General features: G+C 33.3%; 1 protein-coding gene and 1 long non-coding RNA gene across 2 annotated transcripts; one reads left to right on the top strand and one right to left on the bottom strand.

Moving 5' to 3' along the window:
* The first annotated feature begins 4,687 nt into the window (after positions 1 to 4,687).
* Positions 4,688 to 8,449, top strand: LOC127901116 (uncharacterized). The gene is made up of 3 exons (XR_008053209.1): positions 4,688 to 5,606; positions 5,695 to 6,883; positions 8,048 to 8,449. It is a non-coding gene; the product is annotated as an uncharacterized LOC127901116 (long non-coding RNA).
* A 98-nt stretch (positions 8,450 to 8,547) lies between these two features.
* LOC102607152 (ABC transporter G family member 11) lies at positions 8,548 to 12,740 on the bottom strand. The gene is made up of 10 exons (XM_006478105.4): positions 11,976 to 12,740; positions 11,187 to 11,476; positions 10,674 to 10,845; positions 10,467 to 10,589; positions 10,253 to 10,381; positions 9,963 to 10,157; positions 9,770 to 9,856; positions 9,411 to 9,683; positions 9,225 to 9,332; positions 8,548 to 9,130 (listed from the first exon to the last, which is right to left on the bottom strand). Exons 1-10 carry the CDS (start codon positions 12,363 to 12,365, stop codon positions 8,777 to 8,779), a joined length of 2,121 nt encoding a protein of 706 aa, XP_006478168.2. The 5' UTR covers positions 12,366 to 12,740; the 3' UTR covers positions 8,548 to 8,776.
* Positions 12,741 to 18,565: the final 5,825 nt, after the last annotated feature.

Genomic DNA, 18,565 nt, shown 5'->3' with positions numbered 1-18,565 from the left:
CCTAATAAAAAGGATTTGCTCCAAAAATTGTGTTCTGCTCTTATTTTTTCAAAATTTGACATGAAGTCTGGTTTTTGGCAAATTCAAATTCATCCAAAAGACCGTTATAAAACTGCTTTTACTGTTCCTTTTGGACAATATGAATGGACAGTAATGCCCTTTGGTTTGAAAAATGCACCCTCGGAATTCCAAAGAATCATGAATGACATTTATAATCCCTATTCTGAGTTTTGCATTGTTTACATAGATGATGTGTTGATTTTTTCTCAAAGTATTGATCAACATTTCAAACATTTAAAGACTTTTCATCTTGTTACTAAAAAAGCTGGGTTAGCCCTTTCTAGTTCAAAGATTTCTTTATTCCAAACAAAAGTCCGATTTTTAGGACATCATATTTCTAAAGGAACCATCACTCCTATAGAAAGGTCACTTTTGTTTGCGGATAAATTCCCGGACAAGATTTTGGACAAAACCCAATTACAAAGATTCCTTGGTAGTTTAAATTATGTTCTTGATTTCTGCCCTAATATCAATAGGATGTCTAAACCTTTGCATGATAGGTTAAAAAAGAATCCTGTTGCATGGACAGAAGAACATACCAAAGTGGTTAGATTAATAAAGCAATCTGTAAAAAATATTCCTTGTTTATTTCTTGCAAATCCTGCATTACCTAAAATTGTTGAAACTGATGCATCTGACATAGGTTATGGAGGAATATTGAAACAAAAGGATAATGATAAAGAACAGATAGTTCAATATGTTTCTGCTCATTGGAATGACTGCCAGAAAAACTATTCTACTATCAAAAAAGAAATCCTTTCCATTGTTTTATGCATTACAAAATTTCAAAGTGATTTATTAAATCAAAAATTTTTACTTAGAATTGACTGCAAAGCTGCAAAACATGTTTTAGAAAAAGATGTTCAAAACATTGCATCAAAACAAATTTTTGCACGTTGGCAAGCTATTTTAAGTATTTTTGATTTTGATATTGAATTTATTAAAGGTGACAAAAATTCTGTTCCTGATTTTCTAACTCGGGAATTTCTTCAAAACAGATAATGCCGCCAAAGAAGAATAAAGGTAAAGCAGTTCTCAAAGACACTAGTTCCCAAGAACCTTCCAAAGAACCCCAGTCAACCCCTTCTAAAGAAAAATTACTTTCTTCTGCCATGCCCATTAAATCTTGGATTGAAATGGTTGAAGAACATGGAGTCCAATACAAATCTATTTCTTCTGATGACCAAGTAAAGCAATGGATGAGTTCCATTACAAAATCACCTGAGCTCATGCTCGCCCTCCAAAACCTTTCTCAAAGCCAAATTTCTCCCCAAAAAGAAATTGAAATTACAAAACCCTCTTCCCAAAATGTTGTTGTCTCTGCTGAAAGCTCATCCTCCCAAATTGTGCTTTCTCAGCCAACACCTTCAAAGAAAACTTCCGATTGGTTTGATAAAACCCATTTTCAAAATATCCTTTCAATGGAAGATGGATTTTACCATACTGATCCTTTTCAAAGCATTTCAAAGTTTTTTTCCCAAAGGCTGGTTTTTCAAACCATGGGATTTAACAAAACCCCAGTCTTATTATCAAAGCATTTTAGAGATAACTGAATCAGTTAAATTTAAACACTTTTTCCTTGACAAAGCCCATCCAGAACCGGCCTATTCCACGGCCACAATCCTAAAAGTATTGAGCCCAAATCAGTGGGGTGACCTACTCCACAATTTTAAAACCTTCCCTTTAAATTTTGAGACCCGTTTACCACATTGTCGGACTTTTTCCTATTGGGATTACCAACAAGCATGGTATAACACCTTTTTTATCCAAAACCCTAAAAAATCTCATTCATGGTTATTCTTCTTCAACACGAAAATAACCGTTCAAAGCCTCCCAAATTGGTTTCATCATTGGTGGAATCTTTTTGGCCCAACTCCACAAATCCTAACACCAAATGCCACAAATTGTCTAAACCTCTTCAAAGCCCATTATTTACCCTCTGACTCAGAGAAAAGATTTCCCCCCTTTCTAAACTTTTGTGCAAATTTCTTCTTACCTTGGGTCTGTTCATGGAACCTTCGTTTCCATACCCAGGATTCCCAAGTCATCCTCCAAAGAACCTTTAAAGTCAAATGGTGGTCAAAATTTGATGAACAGTCCAAACTGACTGTTAACATGATCAAAGATTGGCTTTCCTCCAAAAACCTCCTCCAACCATCCTTAACCACCTCTAAAGCCCAACAAACATTCTTAACCCAAAAATCCAAAGCCCAGTCTCTTTTGGCAGGTGCCAAAACTGAAGATGAGTACTTCAAAGCTATGGAACAACTCCTCGCCTCACGATCAAAGTCATCAGTGGCTGACACCTCTGAAGACGAAGATGAAGACGAAGATGAGGACGAAGAGCCCTTTATTTCTCTCGGAGACGATAATGAAGATGACTGTTTTGGCATTTTCTCTCCAATAAAGCATTGTAAATAATTATTTGATTATTTACTTAAAAAAAAAAAAAAAAGAGAAAATTTATTATCTTCGGGTGGTCCCCTGGACACAAGTGAGAGCGCACATGTCTCTTCACCCGTATTGTATTTCTACAAAGAGTCTACTATTCAAAGCTACGATCCATTTGTTACTGTGCACTTAAAATCCCGCTACAGTGAACAGTGCAACTTTCCAGAGTTTACTGTGCACTTAATATCCCGCTACAGTGAACAGTTTAAAGATTTTGTATATAAACCAAGAGGAAGACTTAGACTCCTCAGGTTTTTTCATTTCTCTCTTCAAAGCTTCTCTCTCTTCTTCTTTTCCTTCTCTCTAAAACCTCTCTCTCTCTCTCTCCGAAGGGTTCCAAAGAAGTTTTCTGCTTACACAATAGTTCTATCACAAGAGCTTTGGGTGATCAGACTAGTTCTTTACCTTCAATCTTCCCGTCTTTCAATCTTCCCTTCTGGAAAGATTTGAAAATTTGTAAAGCCAGAAAGCAAAGATGTATGTTTAAATTCAGTTCTTTAAATTTTTAAAGTTTAATGTAATTTAAATTTTCGCAATTTACTTTAAAGCATTTACTTTTCTGCAATTTAATTTTATGCACATTTAAATTCCAGCAATTTATTTTCAAAGCACTTTTCTTTTCAAAGCATGCTTGCAGACTGATCTGTATCAGGTCTGCCATATAAATTCTACATTCCTCTGAGGCAAAGAGACCGGATCTCGATCCTCAGTTGTAAATCTTCTCTTCTCCCTCCATTCCTTCAGAGCACCATTTCCGGGATCCGGATCTGGTACTGTGTATGTACCCAAACCTTTAAAAGAACCTAATCTAAATCTGATAATAGCCCAAGAATCAACCACGTTCAAAGTGACTTAACTTTATTTGGTAAAACGAAACTGATTTGGTATATCGGCTGGAAACCCGAACGTGCGGGCTATTGATCTGTTCTAAGTCAGATCTGGGTCCAAAGGCTTCACTCTGTGTAGCATCGATCTGGTTTAACAACGCCACGTATCAATTAGTTATTAAAATTGACTAACCGCGTCCAAATTTGTTTGAACATTGTATGATCCAAAGAACTCCATAATCAAAGCTGGTAATTTATTATTTTATAAAATTTGGAAAAGCCGATCCATTAATTGGTTTATCTAAAGTTTTTAATATTGAGATCTAACGAAAGCACATCCATCCTTCGATCCTATCTCCTTCTGGTTCTAATATTTAAAAATAATATGAATTTCTTATAATTCACCACCATCAATAACAACAGTAACCTTAATTTAGGAATGACAATGGGGTAAATATGTGTTGGATCTACTCTGCTCCAGATCCAGATCCATAATAAAAATCAAGATCCATATCTGCTCCAGATCCTTCATGAATCCATATTTTTCGCTCCATATCCAGATCCAAAAATAAATAAATATCTATATCTGCTCCAAATCTGAAAAAAAAAATTAAAATTTAAATCTGCTCTAGATCCGTCATGAATTCTAAAACTCAGCAATAAAAAATTAAATTATTTTTTAGAATGAAAATTGAAGGCCAAAATATATTGATAACAAATAAATTATATAATTTTTCTCAAAAATATAATAAATATTGTAGGTTATACTTTTATACTAAAACAACAAATAAGAAAGATAATAAAATATCCTTCAAAAGTAATTGCAGGAGTAAGAACAATCTAATATTTTATTGTCTCATTCATCATTATAATATCTACGACACACCCACCCTCATTCCTACAATATTAGATAATGACATATAAATTAAATATTATTTTATATTCAATGCTTTATTATTTTTATTATGACCATATTTGACTAAATATATGAATAATTATATTCCTTAAAAATTATTTGGCCAATATAGTAAAATAAATTATCAGGTTGTATTATTTGGCCTGCAATTTGAATATTGCATGTACATACTTTGAGGCTGACTGACCTTTAAATTTACAAAATTAACATTTAAGTTTTAAATTGTTAAGAAACTTTTAAAATAAAATAAAATTAAAAGATTGGTAGATGTAGATATGAATTTAAATATTAAGATAGATTCAGACCTACTCTAGATCCATCTTTGATCTGCACATCAATATTCAAACTCGATCCAAATTCATTCTAAACTTACCCAAATCTGTTCCAATTAAATTTAAATAACGTGGATCTTAGATCATATCCAATCCATTGTCATCCCTACCTTAATTTAAAATATTATTCTTCACTAAACATTGAAACCTCTTACCCTAAGTCTTACAAGTTTCCTCATCAAATCCCCAATCAACGTGGTTTTCATTCACTTTGCTCGCAAAATTTTTATTTTTCTTCTCTCTTTTCTTATGTTTTTATTCTTCTGGCTCTCTCCTCTTGTTTAAAACAAGTTTCATTACTTGCGAAAAAAAAGAAAAGAAAATTTCATTATTATTTTTATTATTTCTATTTTTCAACCCCCAATATGAACGAAGAATCCTTTGAAAAATAGCATTTTGGAAAAAAAATAATTCGAATCCGTTCGTGTTGGACAAATTTCTACCCGATCAAGTTGGGAAATTCATTCGCATCTTATCTGAATCCAAATTTTTCGGATTCAATCTATAATCTATTAAGAGTTTAGAAAGAAAAATGGTGCGGCAAAGGGCCCAAAGCTGGCATTCACCTGATCACAATCAATACAATCTTCAGTTCTTCACTGACTTTTCAAATAAGTAATTATTTAAGAATCCACCGAAATTACTCCTTCCCCATTCAAACAAAGAATATCTCAAACCTACCCTTTTGTGGGAGGTCCAAATTCAGGCCCAATCACGCGTGGGAATTTACCAGCTTGAAGTGTTTCAAGGAATTCCCAGGTAGGGCGGTGGAATCTGTTGTTGGTGGGTGATAATGATATTGATTTCCTACACAAAACCCACTGACCAACTTGAACCATTTCTCTTCCAGAAACAGAACCCATTAAACAACTTCAACTTTTAAAACCCACCCAATCTTTATAATTCTCTTAAAACCCACCCAATCGTTAGAATTCCCCTGATGCATTTGTGGAAATGAAATATAGCTGCTCACCTAATCATAACCTGGTTTGCATTTGGGTTTTTTCGTCTATTTAGCAGGTTAGCTTCTGTTGCTCAGTTTCTATATATATGTATATATATGTCAGATGTGTTGCTTATTTATGGAATTTCATTTGGTTTGAATTAGATTAGCTTAGAAAATGGAAACAAAACATATGACAGAGTACTTATCAGAAGACTGCATAACTGAAATTCTTTGTCGACCGCCCATAAAGGCTCTGGTTGGATTCAAATGTGTATGCAAATTATGGAACACACTATTATTTCCGATGTTTGCATTCCCAGAATTTCGAGGGCATCCTCCCAGCTATCTGGCCTTTTGTTCCGTACTGGAAACCCTTCTAATAGAAATGAATACTTTATGGACTTTGTCTCGTATTCTGATGGTGACAGTAATTACATTGCTGGCGATGGGTTTGTTGAGTCATATTCTAGACTGCCGCCATCCGAAAACGCTCCATATGATGTGCTCGACTACTGCAATGGGTTGATTCTACTTGCCAGCCAAATTGTTCCGTGCTATTATGTGTGCAACCCAGCGACCAAACAGTATATTGGGATTCCACAAAACAAAGCACGTAAGAGAGTGTGTCATTCTTCACTTGCATTTGATCCCCAGGAATCCACACATTTTAAAGTCATCTGCTTTAAATATACATGTAACTAATTCTGCCCCCCCCCCCCCCCCACTGTTGGGCTTATATTCATCTGAAACTACAACGTGGAATAGGTGTAGTTTGTCTGTTGAACCTCCAGTTGCGTATGGGGTTACCTGGCTGAAGTGCAGCGTTTACTTGGATGGAATATTGTACAAGTTAATGAAGTCAAAGCACCTCCTTCACTTGGACATAGAAGCCATGAGAGCTGATGCTATTGAACTCCCATGCACTGATGAAATTGATGAATATGGATTCATTGGAGAATTGAAAGGTGTTTTGCATTATGCGAATCACAATGGCATCAAATTGATGATTTGGCAATTTGACTTTCTTTGCAAAACTGATTGTTTCTGGATTTTGAAGCATTACATCTCGATACACGACTTGGCGGCCAAGCATCCAGCTGGGCAAAATCTGTTTGTTCAACGTGACTCTAACATGTTGAAGCCCTATGCTATTCATCCAACTTCTAACATTATTTTTCTTGGGATTCCCGAGATGATATTTAGTTATCACCTCAATATGCAAAAGTTGGAATTGTTTTTTGGAGCGCAGGATGACAGAAAATAGTTTGGGGCCAGATTTTTGTCTTCGCTTATTCATGTTGTTTTGTCATACTGAATGATTACAGCAGAACGCATTGGAGTTTTTCCAGTTGTAAGTATCACCTTGTACTCTTTTCTTATAGAGTGTGGTTTTTCCATTTGGCTCAGAGCTATGGTCATGTTTTGTGATATCCCAGTATATATGTAATCTAGTTGTGGTAACCTTCGTTTTGTATTTTGTACATTTGGAGTTTTCTCATGACATCAGTTTGTTTTTTAGTTATCTCAATCACCATTGCTCCAATTTTTCTTCTACACTAAATGCGAAAAAGGGGAATACAAACTTTATTAAAACCTGACAATCCTTTTTTTTTGTTCCTCTTCCTGATGGTGAATGCATCTTGATGGTTTCCTTTTGATATGAATATTAACTTTGTGTGTTTATATTCCCCCTTTTACTCTTTTTCGTTTCTTTTCTCCGTCTTTTTCTTTTCGTTTTCTCCATCTGTCATGAACCTCATGTGTTCTGCTCCTATATGCCATTGGTATGGCTCAGCTGAAAGGGCTATAAATTATACTTCACCCTTTTTTGGAACTTTTTTTTATTAAAAATTTAGGGTGCGTTTGGGATTGAGGTTGGGCAGCTATAGCTTTTAAGTTACAGCACTAAAGTGTTTGGTAAACACTAGATGCTGTAGTTTAGAAACTATATTAATATGATTTTGCACTTATATAATAAAAAATCTATTATATCTTTAATAATTTTATCAAAATTATTATTTAAAATTTATATTTACTACATATTATTAATTTTTATTTCATAGTTAAAGTTTTTTTTCCACAACAGCTGTAGCTTAAAAGGTACAGCACCTCAATACTAAACAGGACCTTAATCTGTTGTTCACTCTTTTGCTATTTATTGAGGTTGTAGAATAGTGGAAAAGGAAACTTTTTATTTATCAAGGCTTTAATCTTTAGCCACCATTGTTCTTTGTGGCTTAAAGGATTTCTTTTTGTAAGAGATGTGAACCATGTGATTGTTAGGCTATAATTTGATAGTATGTTGTTATGTCTTCATTTTTTCATGACTTCATCTTATGGATTATGTCTTGCAACTCTTTTATATATCTTCCTGGGATTTGGCTTTCACCCTCTTTAGTCATGCTTCCTAAAGTTGATCTTTGTTTTCTTACTGCTTTACGTTTCCACGATCAAAAGGAAGAATGTCTGCTTGCATCCTCAATTCTAATTTTCATTTTGATGGCTATCATGCCAGTGTACATGCTGCCACCCAGTCCTGTTTCTGTTGAGAAGCGGCTTTCTTCTCTGGTTCGTGTTTCCAGAAAGCGGGTGCATGCTAACCTAGGGCAATTTTCAGGAGGTTCACGAATGAGCCCTTCCTTATGCTTGGATCGGGTAACTCCTACAAATGTGATCTCCATTACCGATGGACAAAGCTGGAGCATGTTTAGAACACAGTGATTCTGGAGGGAGTTGAAAAAGTATGCTTAGGCAGTTCCTTCGCTGAGCACAGAGAAACAGTAAAAGAAAGAACATGTAGTCTTAATCCAGTGGAAGAATTTATGTTCCAATTGGAAGTGGTATATTTGTAAACTTACCTTCTCCAACTCTTGAATAGAGCAATAACATCAAAGGGTGATATGTTTTGTGAGTGCCATTTTCAAATTCATTCAACTCGGAATATCTTTCAGGAAGACATAAAAGTTTTCAAATTCAAATTCTGTTCACCAGCCACAGAATATTTAGATTATAAAGTATAAGTAAGTGGGGTTGCAATTCAACATTTCATCTCTTCTAATACCAGTCATCTCTATAAGCTGAAAGCACAGCTAGCATTCAGAGTGTGAAGTAGAAATACCTTTCAAAAGATCGTTCAATTTTTAGCTACTATCACTTGTGACATTGAAATTTCAAATTACAAACTATTGAATCTGTGAAATCATTATTGAATCTGTGAAATCATTCTTGCATATCATTCATCTATCTACCTTTTACCAGCTCTGGCTGCGTGATTAGCAACATAATTCCTCAAAGAAGGGGATTGAGTTAGACGATCTGGAGCAACTGTTGTATTTTGAGTTCCATTTTTCTGTTGCATTCTTCTTCTTGCTAAGCAACCTCTGATCCAAGGAGTCACGTCTTCACTGATCTTGATCATTACAAAGAAGATGATCCGGTAGGCGATAATCATGCTGAAGATGACACTGAGATCGATCCATTTTGATCGACGCACATCAATCTGGAAAACATTTTCCAGGACGTATTCACCTGGTATCTTGGGAAGATCCGGCGATTGGTTGTCAAACCACAAGCCTTTCAGATCATTTTGGTATTGTCCCTGGCAATATATGGGTAAAAGTTTTGTCATTAATGAAACTGAAACAATGGGTGTAGTTTTGTTAAGAGTTATTGATCATTCGACTGAAATTTACCTGCAGAGCCCAAAAATGGAAGCTGAGATATGACATCGGATAGCGCCAGACTGGCTTTGGGATGTCATTTGGGAGTCTAAAGTAGCCAGAAACAAGCATAAATATTCCCTGAAATCAGAAGAAAGTTCGTAGTTAGCTTATGAAAATGAGAGTGATCATCAGAAAAATAGATTAGAGGACGGAAACCTGAATTCCAGCTCCTGTGATGATACCCATCAGAAAGTTGGGGACAATGCTAGCTATGGCCATCATCAAGCTCTCAACAACGGCGACACTGGCATAGAGGCACAGAACAAAGAAGAGATAATGTATGAAACCAGGATGAAGCCTGACCATGAAGTAGCAAACTGTTCCAGATATGAAAGTGATCATAATCAGGAATGGCATTGCTGAGAGAGTGTTGCCAATGACAAATGCAGTGACACCATAATGTCCATTCAGCCTTTCTCTTTGAAAAACCTGAAAAATATTACAGAACTAATGTTGATTACTCCCCTTTTGATAAATTTCGCGACCGCAGTTGGATAAAATATTAAAAGACTCACCTTCATATCTTCTACAAAGGAAGGAAATCCACCAATTGACATGAATGTCACAAAGCCAAACACAAAAGATGCACATGATCCTCTTGCCTGTCGCATAAAAAATCAAAGTAGTTCAATGAAATTGCTCAAAAGTTTCTCCACAGATAAATAGAATTTGAACTCTCTCAATTATGCGTGCAGAGAATGGCAATACCAGGATTGAATTGTAACCAGTTCCCACGTTCAGATAGATGGTTCCGATGCAGATTGTGACAACGACATAAATTACAAGCCTCAGCCAGTAATATCCGAAGTCCCTTGACATGTTGACGAATGAACGCTTGGTTAAAGTAAAGGCTTGCATCAAGAAACTAGCTTGACTGCCCCCTGCATCCAGCACAGTTCCTTTCTGCAATTGATTGAGAAAATTTTCAATGAAATTGTAACAACTTTTGAACAAGAAACAAGATGAATGAACAGATGGCATGGTAGTAAAATACTTACAACTTTGGATATCCCTTCAACTTTTTCTTTGGCTGCATACGAGTGCTGAGAAGTTTGGTAGAAATCTATCAGATTTTTTATAGCTTCTGCCGTTGTGATCTTCTCAAGCGGATCATCAGATGTCTCAAACTGAGCGGAAACAAAGTTTACAATATACATAAGAACAATAACAACTAAATCTCAAGCAAGAATTGACAGAAGAAAATTACAATACCCTAAGTTTCATGGAACCCTTGAGAGTAGCCTTCACTTTGTCAAAGTCTGAGTTGATACATCGAAGAAAATGATCTGAAGGATTCCTCAAAGCAGGGCAGGGGAATCCAGCTTGTGCAAAGAACTGCATTCACCCAAAACAATATCAAAACTCCATTATTATATGAAACAATATGCATTCAATCAAATGAAGATTGAAGGTTCTTGCCTCAAATGCTGCTGAAGTCTCGCCAAAATACACGGTTTTCCCCCCTGAAAGTAAGTACAATCGATCAAACAGCTCAAAAACTTCACTGCTAGGCTGGTGGATTGAAGCTATGACAGTCCTCCCATCTCTTGATAAGCAACGAAGTGTCTGAGTCACAAAAAATGCAGCAGCACTGCCACGCAATACGGGTAATAAAGAGAGTTCAGTAGCATGTTATTTACATAGTAATTCAAAAATGAAAAGAGAGAAAATACATTTGATAAAATAAACTATTCGAAGAGAGGACTTGTTTTCACTTTTCTTTTTTGTCCTTTTTTTCTCCGAAATGGCAAGATTCATTTTTCCGTAAACCATTTTTACAAACAGCATATAAACCAAGCACTGAGGTCTAAGAATCCAATAACAGAAATTGGAAGTGCAAAAAGCAGAAACTTTACCACTCAATGCATAAACTAAAGTTCGGAAACAGAACCGTGATGCAATTAAAAATAGAGATTATAATTAGAGCAGAACCTGTCAAGGCCACTGGTGGGTTCATCAAGGAAGAGCAATCTAGGCCTCATCAAAATTTCAAGGGCAATGCTGACTCTTCTCCTCTCACCTCCGCTGATTCCTCTCAAATGCCAATTTCCAATCACTGTATCTGCGCAATCTTGTAATCCCATTTCAATGATTGTCCTCTCAACCAAAGTTCGTTTCTCTGACCATGGCATCTTGTCTGGGAGCCTCAATCTAGCCGAGTATGAAATTGTTTCCCTCACTGTTAGAGTACCAATCAAGTTATCATCTTGTGTCACATAGGCCTGAAAATTTTTGGTAAATCATGTCAAACAATCAAACAAACTTATAGAAGAAATTAAGAAATTAAACAAAAAATAATACCATGCAGTCATGAACGATTATGACTAAAATTAAGACTCACAGACCCTAACTTTTTCAGAATTCGAATCTCAAAACCTCTCTTATACCGCCCTTAAAATATTAGCAATACCCACTGTGAGCTAGCAAACATAGTAAAAGAAATCAAAGAAACCAAACCAAAATATAAACATATAGTAATTTAACTAGAAAAACAATCCAAACTCGTAAAAGGTTATGACTGAAAATGAGGCCTCAAATTCTAAATCTCCAACAAAATGAAACAAGCATATAAAGCAAAAGAAATCAAAGAAACTCCTTGTAAGTCTTGACGTGAGCGTCTACTATAAAGAGATCTTATCAGATGAATCAACTAGTATAGCAACTAACAAAGTACATGAAAAAATTTAAAATGGAGATATATATAAATATAAATATACTCACAGCGGTGCCGAAAGAGAGCTTGGTTTTGTGGCCATTAAGCAGAATGGAACCGGAAAGAAAAGCATTAGAAGCAAGCCTGCTAGAAAGAGCATCAAGGAGAGTTGATTTGCCAGAACCAGAAGGACCCATAAGAGCTGTGAGGGTACCAGGCTCAGCATAACCAGTGAGCCCTTCTAAAACGTTATGAGTTTCACCATTGCTAAGAGTAACCATGACTGTCAGATCCTTCCATGTCAATCTTGCTGACACATCTCCAGAGAACTCGGTGTTTATCTTCTCCTTCCATATTGTTTCACTCAAAGGACTCAATCCACCCGCCACTATACTATTTCCTGCTGGCTTACTTGCCTCTATCTCCATTATCACATTACTTGCTGCAGAGTCCCTCATCTCAAACTCTCAGAAGGGCAGCGGCAGCCTTATAATAGTAAACACAAAATGGAGCTAGATCAAAGGGCCACACTTACCAAAAAAATAAAAAATAAAAATGTAAAAGATGTGACGATCAAATGAGAGTTGTATGAGCTTTGACTGGAACGAACATATGATTAGGTTAAGAGATTGTCATGCATGAGAAATGAAATGAAACGGCTATAGCTAGGTAGCTTCAGTTTTTTGGTGTGACAAAAGCAAAATCCAAAGTAGAACAACACAAGTTGCTTATCTTGAAAAGTGCTTCTTATTTGTTGAACATATAAAATGGTTTAAGTGATTTAGTTAGGGAAGTGCATTGTTTCAAGTCAGTACTAAAGATTGAAAATGATGAATATGCATGGAGCAGGGTGTTTGGCCCCCCTTTAATTAACTAATAAATGGATACCGTTGGGTGCTGGCAGAGGCATTTATTATGAAAACCGACCCACATTAATCTCTATTTTTCGCTCCCAATGAGTTTTTGACAACAAATATTCTTAACTGTTAGCTTCTAGTGTTCATATGCGTGGCCGAAAGAAAATTGATCAAATTATTCACACTTGTACAGTTTTATTTTTCTTTGTTGCCTATATTTACTTTTTTACTATTGTATTTTAGATATAAAGGTGCAAACTTTGGATTAAATTTCTCTTATCATCTAAACCTTTATCTTAGTAAAATGTTTAGTGATGTAATTAGCAGTTAGCCAAAAAAAAAAAAAAAAAGAACAAACAGATCTTGAAATTTTTATAATCACCTTCGTGATACAAGATAGTTAAAGAAATTGATTCTTATAGACTATAGATAAGAAAAAAACTGGTAAATTGTTCTAATTTATTTAATTATTCTTTCTTAATTTAAAATTTTAAGAATTTAAAAGTTTTTAGAAGTAATTCATGGTTTTATAATAGACTCTCTATATGTCAACTCACAAATCGAATTTTCAACAAGCAAACCCTAACATAATATATATGAAAAAATGAGTTTTGTAACATAAGGTTAAGATTTAAGTAAAAAGAAAAACATTTAACATTACCAATTTAACAACGTATACTACTGTCCATAAAGATGAACATTTGTACTAAAATTGAAAGTAAAAATATTAAGTTAAATTAAAGATCTTTAGGAGTTTTGATTAACTTATAAACTTTTAACATGGCCGAAATGGTGAACTGCTAGTTATTGTGAAGTAGTGGTAGAGAACAAAGGATGTACAAACTACAAAGCCGCCCTTGTCCCTCGACCACAAATAATTAGTTGTTAGGTTGGATGGATTTTGATGTGATGTTTTGTGCAGATGCAAGGGTTTGAATATGGAGCCCATCCCATGTGATGCTACAAAATGATATGCATGCATATGCATCGTGTATAATTGATGGATTTTAGGAATTAATTTCGGCCGACAACATGTGAAAGCCTCACTCAAAAATGTACTTACTTTCTTTTCATATTGCCAAACTTTGATATTAAAGCCTCACTCAAAAATATTTATCCAAGAGAAATTTTGAATTGAAAAGAAAATATAACAAAAGATGCCTAAATTGAAGGAAACTTTTGAGCTGAAGTCCTACTATATAGGATGGCAATTTTCCGAGTTTAGGTACGAAATGCATGTTCATACCCATAAAATTTTCACACATTAGTTGATGTGTAGTTAAGGAAAACAAATATGGGAATTCAGCATTGGAAATAATAAAACCAAATCAAAATTAAACAAAAAGTGAAAAATTAATCAAAATGAATTAAAATTATTTTTATCGAAAACGAGATTTTTTATTTTAGAGGAAGATTTCAAAGGTAACATGCTAGAAAAAGGCTAGAAAACATATCTGCCACCTAAACTAATCAACTGTAAGGGGCATAGGCAGCTTTCAAAATCAGCTGGGATAAATGTAATTTACATAAAGAATTTTACTTTTCCCAAGTATTTTCAAATAATTTTAGATTTAACATACACTTTAAAGTGATTTTGGAGATGAAAATATAATTTTGAATCTACATTTTTTTGTAAATTATTCAAAGCTGGCAGAAATAAATCACATACTTTATTGGAAGTAAATATGAATTTTAGTTATACTTTAGAAAAAAAAATTTTGAAAGTTTTAAGACAAGCTCTCCACTAATCAACCAAACAGCCAAGATGAAATCAGTTTATATATATATATATATATATTAGAAAATTATGTCTAGATATAAGCAAGTCTTGCATATCTGAAACAATTTAGAAAAGCTCAATACAAGTATGACACTATACCAAAATAAAATCATATAAAATTTAAAATCAACTTTGAATAGAAACTTAATATGCTTAAAAGATGTCTTAAGAGGAGTATATTATCATGACAATATGATCATAGAAAAAATCTTGGGTGCTCAAGAGCATTAATTATTGAGAAAAGCCTTGATAATGATGTATCTTTTCATTATATATATTTCCTATTATTACCTATCAAAATCACATTTTTTGAAAATATGTAATATTTTGATCTGTTAAAATTACAATTAATTTTTTTTATGACCTTGCCTAAATAGCTCTTTTATAGTGTAGCTAAATACTTGGGTTGAAGATCGGATTTACTTTAAAATAAAAATAAAAATCCTTATGAGATGTACTTTTGATGTACTTATACACATGAAAGACCACATAAAAAATTTAATCTTAGTAAATACGACCACTTTTATCACTTTCACGTTAATATATTTTTTTTCCTCTCGCTAAGTGCAAGATCATATAAAAAAAAAAAAGTGAAACACGTGTAAACAATATATTAACTTTCATTAAAAATTTGCAGATGCCATAAGAGATAAGCTTATATATGTGACAACGACTTGGGCATGGGCACTCATTTTCTCCTAAAATGGTCAGCCACTAATAATGCAACTCCTTCCTTCATGCCAAACATTTTGAATAGGATAATTTTACTTAGTTATATGTATTATTCTATTATATGTCACAAGATAAAGGATAACTAATTCTTGTTATGTGTTTATTATGTGGTACATTTTTTTTCATGTCGCTTAAAAGTTAAGGCAAATAATATTAGACATAATGAAAAATTTGGGGAAAAAAAATATAATGATACGCCTCACAGCTATACAAATAAGGGTTATGACTTATGATATGGTACCCATAGTCTGGGGCTCAATTGGATATTGTTAAATGGTTAAAAATTACTGAAAATCAATAAAATCTGATTTTCTAACATTATACAACAGGAAATACAGTAAAACTTTTAAATACCGTAGTCACATTCTACAAATCAATTTCAACATGATTACATCATTGTCGTCAATTATTTTCAATCTTGGAATCATCGAATTCGGTATATCATAAAAATTTGATTGCTCCACTTGTATATTATGGCTATCTTATTTTGTATGTGCAAGATTATGCAAAAAATTTATAAGTGTAAATTATATTTTATATCATTTTTAAGGTTAGCATTGGTGAAACGGAATATTTTGTCATAAATTAAAATACGGCAGACTTGATTGTAATTACAGTAAGACTATATTTACTATAGTGTAATGTTGTGGCTTTTAAGCTAAACTTATCATGAAATAGAAGTTCTAACATTACCAAAAAAAAAAAAAAATAAAGAAAATATAAGTTCTAACATTTCAAAACAAAATTAATTAAAAAATTATTTTTTTTCAATTATTAACTCACGCCATAGGATGACTGCTTTTTACCTCCGAAAAGGCGAAAACTAAACCCTGGCTTCCCAAAAGAGAACAAGAAAAAGAAAAAAATGTTTAACTTTTTAAGTTGAATACAATAGACTTTAATTAATTTTCCAGCTGTTAATTAATCAGTTAATGGGTGGCTGCTGGCTGAACTGTAAACCTCGCACCTACATACCGGCAGGTGGGTCAAATTATCATTTTGGTTTGGTCAAAGAAGAAGGTTCACATCGTCATATTTTGGGTTTGATAGCCCATTTAAGCCATTAATATAAATATATTTTTAATAACTTAATCTTGAAGAAAAAAAAAGAAGAAGAAGAAGAAGACAATAAATTGGCTACTTGTGTCGCCAAAAATTTGCAAGTTACATCAAACGTATGAAAAATTCAAGACAAATATTCAGAAGAATCAAAACTCTATAGATTTGCTAGCATTTTATTCGATAAAAGTAAGCTTTTGGAAATTGGACTCTGATTAAAGTAATTACACGACATTCAATTGCATGCCATGCCTTATTTATGTTAATTAACGTTAGCCTTTCGGGCAAAGGCAATCTAAGTAAAATCAATATGAGGCTGTTATATAGGAAACAGAAATATTTATTTTTTTCATCTCGGCTGGTTGATTTTTATGTTAAAAATAATATATATTGCAAAAAGGAGCAATGCTAGGTATCCCGATATTTAAGTTTTAATTTGAATCTCAATTAATGTGTTATTCATCTATTGGATGGTGGTCTAATGATTTTACTAGTTAAAAAATATATCATTCAATAGAATAATAACATATAACATTGAGAATTAAGGTGGGATTCAAATATTAAAGTCCCTAATATTATTGTACAAAAAAGTACGATCATACAGCACTCAAACATTATAAAAGAGAATCAACACAAATATTTAATCATATTCGGTACAAGTTAAATTCTTTGAATTGTAACAAGCATGTAATGATTTTTTTTTTTTTTTGGGTTTAAGAAGGTACAAGTGCGGATAAAGTTCAAATCAAGGTAGGAAATTGTTTGAAAACTACACGGTCAAGCCCATGGGACATGTGATATGATCTTTAAGTCTTGAGATATTTATATTTTTGATTTATTTTAAATTATATTTATCTTGTTGGTTGTGGTTAACATGTACTTGGACTCAGCAAATTAGTAGTTAGTTAAGTAGCGGATTATTTGCATTGGTTTAGGATTGTGGCTTCTATGTAAGGTAATATTTTCAAATTTTATATGTAAGGTAATATTTAAACTAGCGTCAATGTCAATAATGATCGGTTGGGATATTTTATTTGGCAACTGAATTATTATTTTGAAAAGTATCCGATCATTCAAAATACCGAAAATATGTTTAAGGAGGTTTGAGCTTTCTCAAATTAACCTATTTATCACTTGTTCTTTTTATTTTATTTTATTTCTCGCAACAGACAATTTGTGTCTGTAACAATATATAATATAGTTAAATATGTAAAGAATCTATCATGTACTCAATTAATTTAATAAAATAAGAAATTGCCAATTCGAAGGTTGTCCAATAAAAAATTTGAGAGATCTAACTTAAATTTAGAAATAAAACAGACACTTAATGATAAATTGAAAAGATAACCCTTTCCAATATATATGTTATGTTAAGTGACTTTTGGGGTTATGTTACCATGATAATGATAGGAAAATATTCCGTACATATGATAAAAATTTAAAAAGAATCTGATCATGCCAAAAATACCCTTGATACTACGGACACTAACCGAATTTAAGCATGTGATTTTTCCTCTTTGATGATCCTTTTAGAGAGCTAGTTTCCTAACATTATAGCGCCCATCTTATTATAGCCTAACCTTTTTCCCTTGGAATAGCATCATTTTTTCTTAATTTTCTGATTCATTTTTGTACTTGCATCCACTTGGGCATGCTGTTGAAACAAGTAAGCCCAGTAGGATAGCCCAATCCAAAAGATTTCTATTGAAAGAAAGCCTATAAAGTCTAAGTCATGTTCAGGTGTCAATAATAATCAGCCACGTGTGGAAATTTTTGTGACTTGACCGGGTGGAGGACAGAGCAGGAAGGAGAAAAAAACATTGATTCTTGGGGCTACTGCTAAAAAATTGGCCAATTGTTCTAATTTATTTATTTGACTTAAAATTATATGCACATTTTTCCTTTTTAATTATCTTTTCTTAATTTTAAATTTTAAATTTAAATCTCCAAAAAAAATCTAAAATATGTAAACATAGAAACCTAATTTTCAATATATATATATATATATATATATATATATATATTGGTGCCACCATGACACTATATTCCCAATTTTTATCCTTTTCTTATCAACTATTATGAACCATTAGATTTAACATAAAATAGTTTAATGGCATAGATGGACTTAATAGGCTATTAACTCTACAATCCCTATTATTTGCTTGCACATTAAAAAATGACAAAGTTTCAACATTTTGACACATGACTCCAGATTGTTTTAAATTTTTAT

The sequence above is a fragment of the Citrus sinensis genome, chromosome 3 (assembly GCF_022201045.2).
Source record: "Citrus sinensis cultivar Valencia sweet orange chromosome 3, DVS_A1.0, whole genome shotgun sequence".
In the NCBI taxonomy this organism is placed as follows: domain Eukaryota; kingdom Viridiplantae; phylum Streptophyta; class Magnoliopsida; order Sapindales; family Rutaceae; genus Citrus; species Citrus sinensis.
This window is presented reverse-complemented; position numbering and strand designations above follow the sequence as displayed.

Excerpts from the sequence above, each read along its gene's own strand:
- LOC102607152 (XM_006478105.4), bottom strand. The coding sequence starts at position 12,365 with ATGAGGGACTCTGCAGCAAGTAATGTGATAATGGAGATAGAGGCAAGT. Across the intron at positions 9,684-9,769 it reads CCTTTGTAGAAGATATGAAG|GTTTTTCAAAGAGAAAGGCT; the intron begins GTGAGTCTTTTA and ends AATATTTTTCAG. Across the intron at positions 9,131-9,224 it reads TCCATTTTTGGGCTCTGCAG|GGACAATACCAAAATGATCT; the intron begins GTAAATTTCAGT and ends ATATATTGCCAG.